Source organism: Tachypleus tridentatus, chromosome 13 (genome assembly GCF_004210375.1).
Source record: "Tachypleus tridentatus isolate NWPU-2018 chromosome 13, ASM421037v1, whole genome shotgun sequence".
NCBI classification, from domain to species: Eukaryota; Metazoa; Arthropoda; class Merostomata; order Xiphosura; family Limulidae; genus Tachypleus; species Tachypleus tridentatus.
This window is the reverse complement of record NC_134837.1, coordinates 80,874,886-80,895,393: the sequence shown is the minus strand read 5'-3', so window position 1 is coordinate 80,895,393 and position 20,508 is coordinate 80,874,886. Positions and strand designations below refer to the sequence as shown.

The 20,508-nt window shown below is 34.5% G+C and overlaps 1 protein-coding gene across 3 annotated transcripts in view; it reads right to left on the bottom strand.

Annotated features, from left to right (window-relative positions):
• LOC143236680 (protein kinase C-binding protein NELL2-like) overlaps positions 1-20,508 on the bottom strand; it is a 100,514-nt gene that overhangs the window by 34,876 nt on the left and 45,130 nt on the right. For 2 of the 3 annotated variants that reach the window (XM_076475085.1, XM_076475087.1), the window contains exons 2-3: positions 5,870-6,001; positions 3,044-3,194 (exon numbers count right to left, since the gene is read on the bottom strand). In XM_076475085.1, coding sequence (XP_076331200.1) covers positions 3,044-3,194; positions 5,870-6,001 — 283 coding nt within the window. Of the gene's footprint in view, positions 1-3,043; positions 3,195-5,869; positions 6,002-11,136; positions 12,811-20,508 lie in introns of those variants that run through there. The other variant, XM_076475086.1, reaches the window with a different exon arrangement.

Sequence of the window (20,508 nt, the reverse complement as noted above, 5' to 3'; positions counted from 1 at the left end):
AAATAGCCCTCGTGTAGCTTTGCGCGATATTCAAACCAAACCAAACCAAACCAGAGTCTTTCATACAGTAGCTACTGTATGGAATATCCTTCACCGGCCAAAACTTTCATTTTTGCACGCTTGTCTTGCGGTATTTCAATAATCCTGGGTGCAATGACTGGACTCATGATACTTCTACTACTGGGTACAGTCCATGACAGTTTGTACTTCTACAAACTGCATACTGGTGTGGCAATTTCTGATTGGTTGAATAACAAACAATCACAATGTAAACCATCGACACGTTACTGTATTCTGGTGCAGTTCATTTACGCAAGGAAAATGGTAGATTTCTCGTATTACATAATTTTCCGTAACTATTTTCAATATGAATTTGAAAACAAAACTAACGAGAAATTCGTTATTACCCTCTGAAAAGTTGTTATAAAATAGTATTTAAAGAAGTATTCTACAAACTGTGGGGCACATACCCTCCGGGGTGGCGGCCTTTTGCGAAGAGAATCCAAAAATAACAATGAAAAAAATAAATGTTTAACATTTTCTACTAATTCTTAAAAAAACTGGTTAAAGAGAAAGAAAGAAATCACGTATTTGATGTCATTGTATCACTTGTGAAAAATATTCAGTATGTAAAATGAGGACGAGAAAAACAATTCTGAGTTATGGGCGCCACTACATAACGTTTGGAAGCCACTGATTGAAGGTACAAACAAATAATTCTGAGTTATGGACGCCACTACATAACGTTTGGAAGCCACTGATTGAAGGTAAAAACAAACAATTCTGAGTTATGGATGCCACTACATAACGTTTGGGAACCACTGATTGAAGGTAAAAACAAACAATTCTGAGTTAGGGATGCCACTACATAACGTTTGGAAGCCACTGAGTGAAGGTAAAAACAAACAATTCTGAGTTATGGACGCCACTACATAACGTTTGGAAGCCACTGATTGAAGGTAAAAACAAACAATTCTGAGTTATAGATGCCGCTACATAACGTTTGGAAGCCACTGATTGAAGGTAAAAACATGCTTTATTGCTCTCTTCCTTCTAGGCCATTGTTAACATTACTATTTTCAGTTTGTTTCTTGCTAAGCACAAATTTACACAAAGGCTATCTGCATTCTTTTTCATACCACGGGTATCGAAACCCGAATGTAATGCTAAAACTCCCAGGCTTCCTTCTGAGGCACCAGACGTTTGAGACTACCATTAACAGTTTTAACACACTGGTGTTTTGTGTTAGCTATGATGTATAACTTTAAATAACTTGTGTTTTAGAGCCTTCATTGGTTAATTTCATTTCTCAAAATTTTGTATATTTTATACCCTAAGAAAAACAAAAGAAAAGTAGTTTGTTTAATCTACCCCAGAATATTCAAGTCAATTAAACACACGAAACTGGTTTTCCTGTTTACTTTCTTCTCAAAGTGCTTAAATAAACTAAACGTACAGAACTAGTTTTCTTAATCATTTTACCATCAAAGTGCTTAGGTAAACTAAAAATACAAAACTGGTTTCTCTATTTCCTTTGCATACAAAGTACATAGGTAAACTAAAAATATAAAACTGGTTTCTCTGTTTCCTTTGCATACAAAGTATTTAGGTAAAGTAAATATACAAAACTGGTTTCTCTGTTTCCTTTGCATACAAAGTATTTAGGTAAAGTAAATATACAAAACTGGTTTCTCTGTTTCCTTTGCATACAAAGTATTTAAGTAAAGTAAATATACAAAACTAGTTTTCCCCGTCATTTTCTTAAAGTGCTTAAGTAAACTAAACATAGAAAATCGACTTCTCCTGTTTGCTTTGTCCTCAAAGCGCTTAAGTAAATTAAACACACATAACTGGTTTTCTAATTCACTTTGTCCTTAGAGTGCTTAAGTACATTTATCATACAAAACTGGTTTTTCTATTCATCTTGTCCTGAATGTTCTTTAAAAATGTGCAAAATTGATTTCCTTATTAAATTTGTCCCCAGAGTGTTTAACTAAAATGCAAAACTGGTTTTGCTATTCAGTTTCTTTCCAGAACAATTAAATAAACTAAAAACACGTATTTTTTCATTGTCCTATTTACACTGCTATCAGAATATTCATATGCAAATACAAAACAAGTTTTGCTTAATGTCTTTACATCCGCAGTACTTTGGCTAGATAACCAAACCAAACTGATTTTTTTTATTAATTTTTAATTCTCGGATGTTTCTAGTCCAACAAAACATATCTGATTTTTACAATAAATTTTGTACAAGAAGGTGAAAAACTCTTCTTCTAAAGCTTAGTAACATCTCATAAATAACATCTCTTTGTCATAAATGACAAAGCCGCTTTTACAAGTTCATTCATATAGCTTGACCAATTAAATCATATAACGAAATTCTAGGAATTTGGTGGCATTCCTCACCCCACGTGATATTCAAAGGTAGCCTAGCCTCACACTCAGGGTACACTAGTTACAATATTTACCCCATGGTACAGTATATACAAAACATTTTACTGTACCCTGAATACTTCGGGCTAAGTTAACACGGTTAATATATTTATCCCACCGGGTTTTAATACCTTTGGTAGGCATAGCACAGATAATCCATTGTTTTGCTTTGTGCATAACAACAATCAAATATTTACCAAACACTCAAAACAGGAACTATGTTGGAGAAATCTTGAGAAGAATTGAAAGCTGTTGTTACTGTATTAAGGGTATAAACTATATTTGTAAATTGTATCGTTCTTGGGTTGTTTCAGGGTTGAATCGGAACTCGAGTGATGACGATTTAACATAACACTGTAAAAAAGATTGAGGTTAAACGAAACAGTAAAAAAGTGTTGAAAATATATTGGTAGTCGCTAATAACCTCAAATACTTCTCGAGATAACGTTTTATTAAGGCACAGATTACAAACGTCAACAACAAAATTCCATAAGCGACCCAATTCGGAACAAACAAAAGTTTTACTGAGATCCTTTAAATAATAACAGTACAATAAAATTCCGTTTAGCGTACCCAAATCAGGTTTATGACGTAAAAGATACATTACCTATTATTTCCTTCAGAAAATGATAGAATTGTTCCTGTATTTCGTTCTTCTTGCTTTAATGTCACTGTGAATGTAAATTCGTTGCTATGATACAGAAGTTCGGATGCTTTATTGTGCACCTCTACTGGTAGAATAATCTGTCTTGAATCTCCTTAAAATGATTATGATATTCAAGAAATTTAGCTACAGTATATCGTTTTTACTGAATAATTTAATGTTATCTCTAATCATATCTAATCTACGTCTTCTTTGTAATGATACAAAACTTTTCTGACATACTTCAGTCTTGTTCACGTATTTTAATTATAAACATTAGGGACACGTTTCTTGGCAAACTCTTTTAACCCAAATCTTCCAAAAGCAACAACAACGTACACCACAGAAATAGCTCCGATAACTAGCAGTAGAAAAGAAATATAGTAAATTTAAAAACCCACTGTATACAAGATAATACTTTTTTTATTTTAAGAAGTGTCGTGTTCGTATCTGTATCGAGACGATTAATGTATTCTTAAGTTTTATGTTTTAATTAGAGGTCAAATCGGCTGAGGTACGTAACGGCCCAGTACTTCTAATCTGCACATGTGCGAAGAGAGGTTGATTAATGATAATAAGAATCACGCCTATTAAAGTTGCGTCAGTGACTGTCGAGATATTCTACCGTTAGTGCTTCTTCTGCAATGCGCGTGAAAAAAAATGTTCCGTGTCCTTCACGCATGACGATAAACCAGTACGGCTGATTAAGATAGAATCCAATTGGATAAACTGAACTTGAATCTTCCAGTTCGGAAGGTTAATGCATCAGCATGGGCACCGCTTATATTATGGTTGAAAATAATTTTGCAAATTGATGCCAACACCAATGTACTATATACCGTTGTTAAACTATCGAACTCTTAAGTTCCTTGTTTCCCCGTTTGTTCAATTAGTTGTACAGTGTTTAATATAACACTAAACTTTTAAAGATAGATATACTTTGCATCTAAATCACATCTACATTTCTTCAATTAATCACGTTTACCTGTTTTACATTTTGTAAACGTGTAATTCTGCCACAGCCATCTCATTCATGGCAAAACACGTACCAATGTTTAGATTTCTGTCAGTCATGCAAGGCTTAAAGTTGCTCTTCGCGTTTCCTTGAGAGAAAAGTCTTTCACATCTCACCATTTCCGGAAACACGGACAAGAAGAAGTCCATCCGGGCACATTCTTTTGTTCCAGTGATGTTTGTATAAGTGACGTCAAATTTGACTTGGCGCTATATGAATTCGCAGAATCTATGGCAGAAATGAGTTTTATTCTTGAAAACAAATCAAACTTTTCAAGTTTGGCTCTTCAATTTAAATTACGTTTACGGTTACGTTCCTTCGGAAGATAAAATGAGGTTTGTTTTGTTTGAATTTTGCGCAAAGCTACACGAGGGCTATCTGCGCTTGCCATCTCTAATTTAGCAGTGTAAGACTAGAGGGAAGGTCAACTCTTGGGCTATTCTTTTGCCATCGAATAGTGGGATTGACCGTAGCATTATAACACCCCTACATCTGAAAGGGCGAGCATGTTTGGTGCGACGGGGATTCGAACCCACGACCCTCAGATTACGAGTCGAGCGCCTTATCTACCTGGCCATGCCGAGCATGAAAAGAAGTCAGCTGACGGGTAAATCCAGCTGTCATATTTTTAATCGGTTTACAAAGTTAACCAAAGTATCTCCTGAATGGTAATGTGATACTTGACACTTCAAAATAAGTTAAATATACAAGTCTTAAATTTTATTGGTATTAAAACAAGATAACACTTATATCTTCAGACTAATTATTATAACTAAAATGGAACATTGTAACACTTTGGTGCAATTTTCACAAACATGGAAAACGTCATGTAATACATATTGTTTTTTAGGAATTGAAAAAGATTTCGCTTCATAGCTTATGATATTAACATTAATTTTCGCATTTTAATGTTGAAGTTTATAACACATTATTTATAGAACATAAACTGAATTTTCTTCTCAGATTACTCTTAATTTGAACATTTCCTATTAAAATAGCATTTCAGACTTATTTTTTTGTTTTCAAGTAGTAGCTCCTTAAGAAACTTATCGTCCAATACCAGAACTCGTACCTTGGGCAAGACGAAGACAAACGAGGGATTTTATAAAACGCTATTTACACATGCAGTATATAATGCATGCAGTGTAACGATTTCAATGTCGAAAGCTGCGGTTTACGTGATTGGTTTCTTAATACTTCACCAGCTTTCGGCGCTTAAACCGCAATTTTATTTTTCCCGAAAGGGGGCCGAAGGCCACTTGGAGGGTACCTTCTTTTAACGACTCTGACCATCATACATTAGTGTGTTGTCTGTCAGCCAGTCAGTAGGCACTACAATGGCGTCAAATAAGGAACGCTTAACAATGCAATATGTACTGTCGTGACGTCAGCACAACGTGTGCATGCCACGAGTTATGAGAAGAATTGTACGTTATGCAGGCTACAACACAGAATGACATGAGAACTTGAAAAGCGAGAAATGTAAATATTTGTTACTTTTAATTTTGGCTTTATTTACTCTTGAAACAGAGCACTTTCGAGAACCTTGCTTAGTTTATATTTTGAAAAACAGCTTTACTGAGGTAAGTGCTTTTACTCGAAACTGCAATACTGCATATAAAATGTTTAAAGTGGTTTTTCACGGATAAACTGACTACTGAATTATAATACAATTAAAATATATAACCTATAGTCTTATAGCTCTTCTTAAATTATTAATAATATAATTACTATTGTATGTTTTGCCATAATGCCTGTAAATATAACCAGCTTACCTGAAAGTTGAATTGCAGGAGATAACTTGTGAAATCCTTCTACTACTGTTAACCCCCGGTACGTAGAGTTGAAAATGTGCAGGCCTTCGATAAGATCCACCTGGTATTTTGATTCTATTTGTAGTCCAGCTACTATAAAATAATATCGCAGTGTAAATAATTAAATCAAAAATATGTTGAAAATGCAACGTAATTTTGAACAAGGTAGAAAAAAATGCAATTTTTGACTTTTTTTAAACCAGAGGGACTCTTCAGTAGCCGCAGCACTTGAAATTCATTTGGGCAGAATTAGAGTAAATTAATTTATGATACAACTACCTTTTTATTAACTATGTTTTTAAGCGCCAGCAGCGCCAAGCAATACGATTTTATTACTCATTGGAATTTCTACTAATCTCCCGCCGGGATAGCTGTAAGTCTACGGATTTATTACGCTAAAATCAAAGGTTCGACTCCCCTCAGTGGACACAACAGATAGCTCGATGTGGCTTTGCGACAAGAAAACACACAGACACAACATTCTACTAGCAGCGCTTCCAGTGGCACAGTGGTACATCTACGGACTTATACTGTCAGAAACCGGGTTTCGATACCCGTGGTGGACAGAGCACAGATAGCCCTTTGTGTAGCTTTGTGCTTCATAACAGAACAAACAAATAACAACTCAACCAGCATACCCTCAAACTGAAATTATTTTAGGCACGATTAGGGTAAATTAACCTATGAGACATTAGGCGTGCTCAAATAAATAGGTCGAAAGGATTTGACTTGTTAAGTCAAAAACTGTAATTAGATCTCAAATCGGTCAAAAGATAACGGAGCTGTAAACTAAAAGTTTAAAACTGAAAATCTCGGAGCCATTCTATGAGCTGCTGTGTCGCGGCTAATGGAAGTGTGATTATCATCCGCAAAACTGTGAAACTGAGAAACAAATATATAAATCAACGTACCTGTACCAGTATAGTGGTGGGTGTAAGGCTGAACTGATCGCTTGAGATTCGATTTGTGTCATAAAACTGTTGGCTAGAATTGGTGACACGGGATTCTCCATACTTAGGCCATTTATTTGTAGGTAGTTTTGGTAATTGAATAAATTGTTATGTTATAACACCAAAACTTAACTTGTTACATTATAATATTTTATTTCATACTTTTACGTGTAGCGGTTTCCTACAGATTAATAGCAGTTGTTTTTATAAAAATACATGTTTAACTTTTTATTTTTTATTTATGTTTCCGAACCTTAATATACCATGAAATCAAGAAGGCTGACATTTTTTTTTTCTAATTTTCAGTCATATTTTATTTTTCACACTTGATTAATAAACACGTTATCTTTGAACTAGTATAGTAGCAACAAACAATACAATCAAAATATTTTTTTTGCCGAGAACTTGAAAGTATTACAATGTTATTGAATTTGTTTCATTTTATTTATATAATTAAATATATATAGATATATATGCATATTGGTATATGTGTTTTATTTTTTTTAAGTATACTTGTTAGTTTTATTTTTTACGTAATACTTGCGTGTAAAAGACTGAAATAGCTCTGACAGAATATTATTATTTCTTTATAATCACAAATTCTTATAACAAAGTTTACTTTTCATCAAAGGTATAATTGAAAATATAACCTATAAGGTAAAGGCATAATCCATTTTTTTTGAATTATTGAACCCATTACTGTGGACTTAGGTTGCCAGATTTTGCGATAAAAATAAGTCCTATGGGCTTTTAACCCTTACACGACGGCTATCATCAATTAATGCTGCTATCTACAACATTCCCGCTGTTTGAGGGTTGAAATAAACGCAAGCCAAGCTCTCGTTAACTAACCAGTTTTGATTAAAGATAATCTCTTAGAAACTTATAATAAAACATAAAAGCAAATATTCAGGTAACTGTAAAAGAGTCCCAAATCCGTGGGCTTGGAAAGCCAATTTAAGGCTTATCAGACAGCTAGAGTCAGATAACCAATACAATAGTTACACCTTTTACAACTATATTGAGAATTTAATACTTATGGGATTTTGGGAGATCTTTTTTAATACACCATATAGTAACTTAATTTAAATAATTTATATGTTTGAATAATATTATTGATTTCGGCCTAATTTGTTATTCGATATTGTAAATCGCCCCCCCCCCGCCGGTACAACGGCAAGTCTGTGTGTGTGTTTTCTTATAGCAAACCCCTAATTTTAGTGTTGTAAATCCGTAGACTTACTGCTGTACTAGCGGTGGGACAACGGCAAGTTTACGAATTTACAACGCTAAGATCGAGGGGTTGATTACCTTTCTATGGACTCAGCAGATAGCGCGATGTGGCTTTGCTACAAGAAAACACACAAGAGGTAACATTTAAATACATGTATAATCTGTGACATAGGCTTAATGCATTATTTAAAGTGAACTAAGGTTACTATATGGTAGTTTTAAATAGAACTCCTAATCCACAATATTACGTACATTTTATCATTATAAGAAATTGAATTGTATTTATTCGTTTGTTGACACAAGTTTTGCCAATGAGTCTTGAATAAGGGAAACCATAGTACACAAGAGAAGGCGGCCCGGTATGACCAAGCGCGTTAAGGCGTGCGTGCGACTCGTAATCTGAGGGTCGCGGGTTCGCATCCGCGTCGCGCCAAACATGCTCGCCCTCCCAGACGTGGGGGCGTTATAATGTGACGGTCAATCCCACTATTCGTTGGTAAAAGAGTAGCCCAAGAGTTGGCGGTGGGTGGTGATGACTAGCTGCCTTCCCTCTAGTCTTACACTGCTAAATTAGGGACGGCTAGCACAGATAGCCCTCGAGTAGCTTTGTGCGAAATTCCAAAACAAACAAACAAGAGAAGGTGAGACGAAACATTGAATAATTAATCCGTTTTTACATATATAATTTAATAATTCAACTCTACGTGAGATATTATGTTTTAACTTTATCTTTGGTGAAGCTCGCAAGTGGCTCAGCTGCAAGTCTGAGGGCTCACACCACTAAAAAATCGGGTGTGGTGGGCACAGCACAGATAGCCCATTTTGTAGCTTTGTGCTAAATAAACAAATCTTTGGTGGAAATAAAAGTAATCCGTAATATAATCATTAAACAGATGGTTCGCAGGTATATTGAAAAATAAATAACGTAATATTATTAACAGATATAAACCAATTTATATTACTGTGTGGTGAGCTATAGAGGACTCAAAAAATTCCATAAATAATTGATTTTTCTTGACTTTTTTTCTAAACAATAAAATCTAAACTTTTTTACAGTAATTAATTTTATTCTGCTCGTTCCAAGTACACGTGGTGATTTAAAGAGTTACTTAACAATACAGGATCTCTAACTTACCTCTAAAACAGTATGATATGTAATATATTTAGTTTTCATAAATATGAAACCCTACTTTTAATCTATATGTAAGTAGTGTTATGTGGATAATCTTATTAATAAGGTCAACTATAATGATTTATACCGATGAACATTTTCGAAGATCCCGAAACGAATGATCTAAGAATTAATGAATGCCTGTCGAAGAAATTGGAATCATAGATCAAGCTCAAGCTCGAGTTCTGATGTGAAACAGAATACCATTTTTCTCTACAGTTCCAGAAATACAATTTATCACTAATTTGCTTATTACAGAACAGAAATATAACGCTATGCAGACAATGATGTAAACATGAATATTGAAATACTGGAACAAATACCTAGAACATGTTATACAAAACCAGAAGGAGTCCCTCAAAATCTGTCTATTTGCATTTATATCGTCCTTCCAAAGTACCACTTCATTACAAAGAGTTTTTTGCAACATACTTTGGCTGTTTTAGAGCAAAGCCACATTGAGCCATTGTAAATCAGTGAAATGACTAGTGTTTCACCGGGGGACACGGCAAAACATATGATCTTTATAACGTATACTGTCGTAGTGAAAGATAAAATACGTGATAAACATCAAGTTGATATCCGCAGAACCTAACAGCTAAACTATTCAATAAACATTATTTGTAGTTCCTCTGAAGAACAGTTTTTAAACAAAATCCGTGATGACGAGAAAACCCACTTGTAGAGAAAAAATATATGTAAAAACGGCTGGTATGGATAGAAAACTCTATATAGAGGAGCAAACAATGTTTCGACCTTCTTCATGAATCTGACGACAACCGAAGAAGGTCGAAACATTGTTCGCTCCTCTACATAGAATTTTTCTTTATTCATACCAGCCGTTTTTACATATATAGTTTTTAAACAAAACCTAGTTTCAAAGCTGAGGATAGACGAAATTTGAAATCGATCGTAAATCATTTCAACATGCATTCTTTCAGGAAGGATACCTAAAGAGAAACTGCTTATTAACTGACAGTGTGTATTTTTCTAAAGCATATTTTAAACCACATCTCACCAATACAAGCTATAATCTTCTAAATATTTAACCCTTATGTTACTAACATAAGCTGTGTTCTTTTTCATTTCTACTAAAATAGAATGTAACCCACATTCCCCACGATATCACAAGTAATAACATTGAATGAGATCGTTTTACGATTTATTTAACTTCCAGATGTTCTTCTCATATTAATATCATACAATATTAAATTGGATTATTATTAAAATTTTCAATAAGAACTCTTAATGCTGATAATTATAATTTCTCTACATCAACACTAATACAAGAGTTAATACTACTCTTTAAAATATAACCCGTTTATAAGTAAGAAATCTGTGTAAACATTCAATATTTTGTCGCATTATCTATGAAATAAATTGATACAGATAAGGAATAAGCATATATATATATACATTTCTATTAACTATGATAAGCATATCTATACATTTCTATTAACTACGATAAGCATATCTATACATTTCTATTAACTACGATAAGCATATCTATACATTTCTATTAACTACGATAAGCATATCTATACATTTCTATTAACTACGATAAGCATATCTATACATTTCTATTAACTACGATAAGCATATATATATATATATATATTTATATTAACTACAATAAGCATATATATATACATTTCTATTAACTACAATAAGCTTATATATATACATTTCTATTAACTACAATAAGCATATATATATACATTTCTATTAACTACAATAAGCATATATATATACATTTCTATTAACTACAATAAGCATATATATATACATTCCTATTAACTACAATAAGCATATATATATATATACATTTCTATTAACTACAATATAGTTAAATTATAATAAATATTTTCACTTACCACAAATTAAAAGCGAAATCGTGAAAGATTTGTGAACAATCCAGAGAGCATTTAGCATTCTGAAGAGCTAGGTCAAATAAATTACTTATTTTTATTTCTTTTTAGTATTTAGAAAACCCTCAGAACCGACCATTAAATGAAAGCCTTCCACGTTCTGAACAAGAGGAACTAACACTGTCGCTAGGTCTTATCAGTAAACATTTTCTGGATTTTTCTTAGCACACCATGATTTCCATGTACCTAGAAGTAACAAACGAACATAGATGGCGGTTTCTCGTTTCTACACTTTTATACCACGAGTCCTTCTTAAAGCTCAGTTTACTGCTACTACTGATAAAACGGATCTCATATTGGTAATAAGCCGATCGCCTTCAGATAAAACATGCTAGCGTGGGTTGGCTCGCGAGACGCGTGCTCAGTAGGTATCAGCCTATACGCGTAAACGATTTATCCCAAGTAGTCGTTACTAATATATACACAACTTTTGACAAGGAAACTACTGCCGTCTTTGAAGCGAGAAAGAAAAATAAAACCTGTGTGGTTAGTCAAATGATGTGTTACGTATGCATGGTATCACTGTCTTTCTTTGGAAGAGACGTAGCACGCAGTGATGAATGATCGAAGAAGGTCATTCCTGCATAGATAAGCGACGTGTTAGATTAATGCGGCTCCTTTGTGTCTGGTCATTCCCTCTAGCAACTCCTAAAGTAATCACAACCAATAACTCACGCAGGTAGGGCCAAAGACGGGCTCTACTAGGGAACGTGCAAGATTACAAATTGGAAGAAACGTGGCTAAATCGTTTAGCGACACTCGCCTAGCGCCAGACTGGCGACAGACGGGTATGTTCACATCATTTAGTGATGCTATGGGTGGTTGAAAATTGCTTTTTGTCCACACAGGTATAGTAATCCAGGTAGAGATTTCCATTTAGATTATCCTCATTCAATAGGAGGAAGTCAATGCACTCGTAAACTGGGAGCCTATGACGACCAATATGTATTGTTCCATCTTGGAAGCTCTTGAAATGTTCGGACAACGATTACGCTTTGTTGGTCCTTTGCATGATTACCAGTTTCACAAATATTCCAACTAATGCAAAGAGCACAAGCGCTGCTGGAATTCACCAAACATCTAGATTCTAGACAATCTGTAAAAAGTCTCTTGAAGGTCTACTTTTCACAAGGACTGTAGAACTAATATCAAAGAAAGTATAGTGGGAAGCTACTGCCCTAATTTCCATTGTCACTACTTGTCATCGCAGGTGTGAGTTTATGAGTACAGTTGTTGTTCTACCGCGACCTAAGAAACAAAAGTCAAGTCGTTAAGTACTGCCATTCGCATTACATGTGGTAGAAGACAATAAGAAATGGATTTTCTCCTGTTGTCACGTTGCAATTGGCACACTTGCAGTCTTTGCACGTGAATTCCTTTCCTCTCAGACGTTGAATACTATGTATTTCTTTATCAGTGGGAATGAATTTTAAACCGCTTCGAACGTGGTGGAAAATTTTGGGTTTGAATTTACTCGAATTTAATTATAATAAATTTTAGGAAACAATCGAGGACATTGAGAAACAATTTTCTCTTCATCCCACTACATGACTAGAGTGTGACTACACCAGGGGGTAGGGGATCTGAGAGACTGTCCTGTTCTATACTGAATTAACGTCTGGCGTATTGTTGGAATTGTGAGGCATAGAACATAACTAGTTCCCGCCACCTGCGTGGCTCAGCTGTTTCCGTCTCGAAGAGTTCACGTGCCGCGATAGTGGGTGGTTGGGTGAAGAGCTTTTGTTACTGGTAAACAATTTTGTTGGTGGAAACTTACAGTAGTATCTATTCAGCTTTAAAAACCAGTGTTGATAGTTAGAAGCATGGCAACTAATCATTCAGTGCAGTTTGAGCAAGATGATTATTGGATTTGCAAAGTAACGTAGTAATAAGTGCGTTGCACATTTGATGAAAATTCTGCCAACAAAAGTGCACCTGGGGCCTCCATTTACACTACACGAGAAACTTCGGATATGTAGTGCAAGCGTTGAAATGACAGGTTTCAGCGTGTTTGCACGCACTAATTGAGGCAGCTTTATTATTTAACTGTTGGAATGATTCCATACTTTTGCCAGGAAACACGAGTCTCTGTCAATAATACACAACTCACTATGTACATTAGACCTGAGTGTTCAGCAGATGGTACAAATGCTTGCTGAAAGTTATTATTTATAGAAAACATACATAACTCACTGTTTACCAGCCAAACGTATGTTGACTAGAAAACACATAAGCTTGCTGAAATTTATTGTTCATATAAATAAGTAATAACTCACCATTTACATTGCACGTAAGTGCTCGCAGAAAATTATTTTTTACAGAAACGATTTATAACTCACCATTTACAGCCTGAATTCATAGGTAGCCATCACAAACTCAAGCCTTCTCAAAGTTATTTTTAAAAAACTTCGTAACTCACCATATACAGCCCAAGAATAAATTCACTACCAAAAGTACCTGTGTATATATCTCTTTCATTGAACTTCATTTTCAAACATGAATTTTCAAAAATGATCAAATATAGTTTCAACTAAGCCTTCGCATAATGTAATCCAGTTGGTCTGATGAACACTGGCACTGAACGAAGAGCCATGTAAGAAATCCTAGTTTATTTTATTGTTTCAAGAAAAGCTAAAAAAGACAACAAAGCCATCCCTACTCTTCAGCTGAGATAATAGAAGAAGCAAACTATTCTACACCACCCACTGCTAACTCTTGGGCTACTCTCCTCTGACCAAATAGTGGAATTTAACAATCACTTTTATAACGCATCTTCGGCTTTAAACTTCAAATCACTTTATGCACTAGTGCACAACCAAACGAAATCGATGTACATTAAACTGTTTTGTTAAAGTAATATTATGAACACTTTTAACTAGAAATTGGCATATTGTGAGTAAAAATAAAAATTCTTAACCTATTTCTATCCCTCCTGTGATATGCAACATGAGAACAAATATCTTATTCTGATGATGTACAATTACAAAAACAAAATAGCTTTTCCACGTTACGTATCGACTTTGCGTCCTAATATTGCATATATGCATATTAAAAGTAATAAGAACAGCCGCTTCATGTGAATGAGATTATGGCGTCAATAATTATATAAAGATGAGATGTTAATAGCACTTGACTGTTCAGTATTATTGGCCCGGCATGGCCAGGTGGCTAAAGCACTCAACTCAAAATCCGATGGTCACGGACTTGAATTCTCATCACATCAAACATGCTCGCCCTTTCAGCCGTGAGGACGTTACAATGTTACGATCAATCCCACTATTCGTTGGTAAAAGAGTAGCCCAAGAGTTGGCGGTGGGTGGTGATGACAAGCTGCCTTCCATCTAGTCTTACATTGCAAAATTAGGGACAGATAGCCCTTGAGTAGCTTTGCGCAAAATTCAAAAACAAAAACAAACAAACCTGTTCAGAATTGAAAAGCGTTATAAAAATAATTTATAATTTCCTTTCAATGAGAAGTGGGGGAAGAAGTTTTACAAGAACAAACATTTAAAAATATGGTTAAGATTTGGTCAATGTGGACTGAAAAAATAGAAATCACAAAGAAGAGCACAGAGTTTTGTGTCTTACGAATTTTAAGATCAAAATCAATAAAGAAAATATTTTAAATAATACTCTTCTTTCACTAACTCTAGCCCTCAGTGGCACAACCGTATATCTGCGGACTCGTACCGCTAGAAACCTAGTTTCGATACCCATGATAAGCAGAGCATCGATAACTTATTCTGTAGCTTTGGGCTTAATTCCAAACAATGAAACCCTAACTCCAAGAGTACCAATAATTACATTTTCACATAACTATAGTCCTTAGTCTTACTTGTGACTTTTACCTTTGACTTAAATATTAATCGTCCACTGTTCACGTAAAGTTTATCATATTGAATAAATAAAATCCAGCAAACACACAAATATAGATTTCAATCGGACCGACAGTAGTTTAAGATAACTATTCAACTTACGTAAGTGGTGAAAATATATGTCTGTGTTTTCTTATAGCAAAGCCACATCGGGCTATCGAATCCCTGATTTTATCGTTGTAAATCCGTAGACTTACCACTGTTCTAGCGGGTGGCATGTGGTGACAATGAAAGGATAAGTGAACCCGAAGATAATCGGTATCCCCAGTTTCCAGCTGCTGACTAGTTAACCTTCAAATTATCGATTTGCTTTCATACTGTCTCCCGCTGGGACAGCGGTGAGTCTTCGGATTTACAACGCAAAAATCAGGGGTTCGATTCCCCTCTGTGGACACAACAGATAACCAGATGTGGCTTTGTTATAAGAAAACACTCACTCACTACTTTCATACGTTCAGCACCAATGGGATCCACGAATTGCATCGCACTAATTTTGCGTACTTGACTGTTACAATATATACTGTAAAGAACAAACAAAAGGAATTGGATGAAATCACTAGTTTTCTATATAAAAAGAAAAGAACAAAAAAGCATGGTGGAACCCAGCAGTGTTTAATGGGATCAAATCGATATTATTTACATTTTTGTTAGTTTTTTCTATGAGTCGTATGTGGAGCAAAAGCAAAATGATGGATAAATGGTTTCAGAAAAAAATATTTAAATGTTTTTAAAAAGCCGATGAATTATATGGTTAAGAGATTGAGGCTTCCAATGAAAGTCCTTAGTTCGTATCTCTAACACAGAATATTTTCTTAACATATATTATGATTTGAAATCTGATAAAAAAAAACACTCCTATAACGAAATGAATCAATAAAGAAATCATAAAATCAACATTCACATGCAGAGAAAGATTGCAATAATAGTATAAAAATCAACTTTATTTTGTACGCTAACAAAATTTTACTAGAAGGAGTTAATTAAAATTTTCTTTCTTTACAGAATGTTGAAGATTGAATAAAAAATCAGCGATATGAAACAAGATAACTATTCAACTTACGTAAGTGGTGAAAATATATGTCTGTGTTTTCTTATAGCAAAGCCACATCGGGCTATCGAACCCCTGATTTTATCGTTGTTTGTTTTTTGTAAAAACAAAATGCTCACGAACAAATGAAATGCAAAAAACTCGTTGCTTTAGTTTATCAATGTTACATAGTTTGTTTTCCTTAATGTTGCTCTACTAACTATTATATTATGTATTAGCGTGAGCCACTCGATTGAGTATACCAGTTCTTAACATGATGTGACTTTAAACAGCATGTATATATATATATAGTACAGGATGAAGGTATCATCCATGGACAACAGAATAAAACCACTAGTGGTTCTAGCTTGCTTTCTTTGTTTGCCCAATCGATGAGTCGTTTACCTAAGTGACTACATCATATTATAAAAGCTACCACGTGACATATGTTTGTTGTTCTCTCTCTCTTTGCGCAAGACTCTTGGAAGATTTTCAAAGAATAACCTTTTGTAGGATTAGTAATAATATTTTGTTGTGTTTTGAGGTTAAAAGTCAATCTCGACAAATTTGTTGTATCAAGAAGTTATATTGCTCAAATGTCTTCTACGTGTAGTCTTGCAGTGCTATCTTTTGTTAACATTTTTATATGTTTGTTCTATTATTTTCAAGCAAAGTTACATGAAGGCTACCTACGCAGTTTCTGGACTGATAGACTAGAGGAGAGGCAGCTAGGCATCAGCACTATCCGCCAAATTTGGTCTGCTCTTGTCTGACCAAATAATGACATTTGATCCTTACCCATATGCTCATACAATGTCCTAAAGGGCGGAACGCATTTCTGTAGTAACGAGACACTAACATTTACTCCTTGGATTTACAGTTAGACAACTGTAACGGATATTCAACGAGTAACACATGAGAACTCTTTGATTTGTTTTGTACACAAAGGGTTTTTTATCATCATATTGTTTTCTGATTGAATAGGTGATTACTGATACCTTAGAGAAGTAACCACTTCACCTTTATACCTTGAATCTTTAGAGAAGTAACCACTTCACATTTATACCTTGAATCTTTAGAAAAGTAACCACTTCACCTTTATACCTTGAATCTTTAGAGAAGTAACCACTTCATATTTATACCTGAATCCTTAGAGAAGTAACCACTTCATCTTTATACCTTAAATCCTTAGAGAAGTAACCACTTCATCTTTATACCTTGAATCCTTAGAAAAGTACCCACTTCATCTTTATACCTTGAATCCTTAGAGAAGTACCCACTTCATCTTTATATCTTGAATCCTTAGAAAAGTAACCACTTCATCTTTACACCTTGAATAGTTAAAGAAGTAACCACTTCATCTTTATACCTTAAATCCTTAGAGAAGTAACCACTTCACCTTTATACTTTGAATCTTGAGAGAAGTACTCACTTCACTTTATACCTTGAATCCTTAGTGAAGTAACCACTTCATCTTTATACCTTGAATCCTTAGAGAAGTACCCACTTCATCTTTATATCTTGAATCCTTAGAAAAGTAACCACTTCATCTTTACACCTTGAATAGTTAAAGAAGTAACCACTTCATCTTTATACCTTAAATCCTTAGAGAAGTAACCACTTCACCTTTATACTTTGAATCTTGAGAGAAGTAACCACTTCACCTTTATACTTTGAATCTTGAGAGAAGTACTCACTTCACTTTATACCTTGAATCCTTAGTGAAGTAATCACTTCATCTTTATATTTTGAATCCTCTGGGAATAGCCACTTTCTCCTTATAGTTAAATTACACAGAATTCAACAGTATTCAATGCTGTGGATTTTGTACTATGTTAACATTTCTGGTACATAAATGTCCATAACATGTGTAAAAATTTACGTTTTTTTTTTTACCGACTGTTGTATATACCTTTCAAACACGAAAAACACTTTTATTATTTCGAAATAAAGCTCTATATCACTGTGAAACAATCAAAATATTTTGTATCCCGCGCTCAACCAATTTAAACATATATATATATAGAATTAAGTTCTATAAAAATATTATTACCACGTCGTTTCAATATCAATGTATAAAAAAAACAACGAAATCCTTCATTTGATAAGTGTTCTCTGCTTTCCATTATTTGGTTACAAGTCCTTGAAATTGTATGGCTTAATGTAGTCATATTTTACGATTATTTTCACCAGAATGCGACACGCGCATTCATTCATTGTTCTTCTATAAAAGACTAGTGTATTTTAAATACACCACGTGACAAAACGACTACCTACGCAATGTCCTATAGGAAGGTGAAATTTCACCTAAAAACATATATCGGGCCTTTTAAGATTCCAAAGCTGCACGAAAATCAATAGCGACTGCTAAAAAAGAATTAACGTATTTAAGAAATCGTCTAAGGAATATTAAAAAGCCTCTTTGAATCGTGCAAGTTGGCAGAGAATAGTTGGTCTTTCGTTTTTTAACTTCGCCCAAAGCTACACGAGGGCCATCTGCACTAGCCGTCCCTAATTTAGCGGTATAAGACTAGAGGGAAGGCAGCTAGTCGTCACCACCCACCGCAAACTTTTACCATTGACCATCACGTTATAACGCCCCCACGGCTGAAAGAGCGAGCATGTTTGGTGTGACGGGGATTCGAACCCACGACCCTTAGATTATGAGTCGAGTGCCTTAACCACCTGGCTATGCCGGACCTAGTCTTTCGTCCTCACGAATGTTGACGATCAACAAAACTGGGAAGATCCTTAGAAGCAAAACGTGCATGAGGCGATCACATATAAACGTGCATGTAATTTAACGCACTCTCAGGACTTTCTGGGCCATAGAATGTCGCATCGAAACTACTAGCAAATTCCTCTAAATCATACGTAAACTCGGCCTTTCGTTGTCACCTGGTTACTTATCATCGTAGTATCTCAATTTCTGACCGGGCATCAAATATATTTCATGCTGTTATAGCAGATTTTTAAAATATGGCTTGTTTGTATTGATCGAGATACAATTTTACATATTTTCATAGATGGCAATGATCGATTTATAATCTCAAATATTTTCAGGAACTGTAATGCATTATATCCAGGCTACTTGAGACATTAATACATGTGACGTTCATAAGATTGTGAAAATAACACTGATTATCTAGGAAAACAAAAGAAAATTAATTCTCATACGACACTTTTAACATTTCGATGTCTATGTTAACCTATTTAAAGGATAATTTGAAATTTATATTATACTGGAAGATACCTGCAAAACATTTGCAGTTGAATTAATATTCTTCTTGATGCAGTACTTTTTTAAATACAGGGTTATAATAATAATAAAAGAACTATACATTTCCACGTGTCTTAGGCCTAACATTAGTTAAGCCTTTTCCTAAGTAGACCTATACTCAATAAGTAGGCAAACTGACACTGTAAATTTTTTTCTTTACATTTGTCAAGGCTAAACTCTATCGTACTTAATAATAACAATAAGCAAATATATAATGTTATTCTACGACTTAACGTTAGACCTTTTTTAAAAAAATGATAAGCTTTAAATATGTTGTAAAAAATGCTTACTAACGTATCCTTATATACCTATATTATCCTTTTGTTTTGAAATGAGTGCTCGTGCATATGCATTTAGATAGTAAGGAGCGGGTGCACTTTCGGAATAAAAATGAATATTATTGTAATAAATATCTATAACAAAGCAAAAACATCGTTGCAATGTAAAATAATATCAACTAATGCACTTTCAACTTTAATACAAATCAAGTTTCTGATGGCCCATCAGGTGGTCTGAATTACGAATGATTGGTTATTCAGCGTACATTCCTAAATAAACAGATGGTTGAAGAACTTTATAATTCATGAAATCATACTTCAGTATGAACGTTAACCACAGCAAGGGTCGTCTGACATTTGTTGTAAAGATTTACAACAGAAATCAGCTGAACCTATCATCATCATGGATTTATCAGAACAGGAATAACATCTTCCACCCCGCCTCCTCTTTCTTCACTCCACTGATGTCACAGCAGGTTCTGCTTTGGTCATTCGTACGAGCGTTACTGGAGTAAATTCCGAAAGTATTGACCACGGGGTTCCATTTTGAGGAAGAGAAAACAAGCTGTGTGGTCAAGCTTGGTACTTGAAATAGTATTGTGTATAACGCCCAGGCTGAGGGATGAAGCACGTTTGCTGTTTTGTTGAGTGTTTCAGCTGAGGATTTCTGAGTTGTAATCACATCTGAACCTACGAACTCTGGCACTGTACGAAATGCCGCGTCGGTAATAGTGTGTAGGTGTGCAAAAGTGTGCAGTTTAACTACTATTGTGTCAATTATATCTAGTATACAGAATTTGTACCAATATTATCAGTCTTATTCTGATGTATTATCATACAGATTACAAACCAAACAAA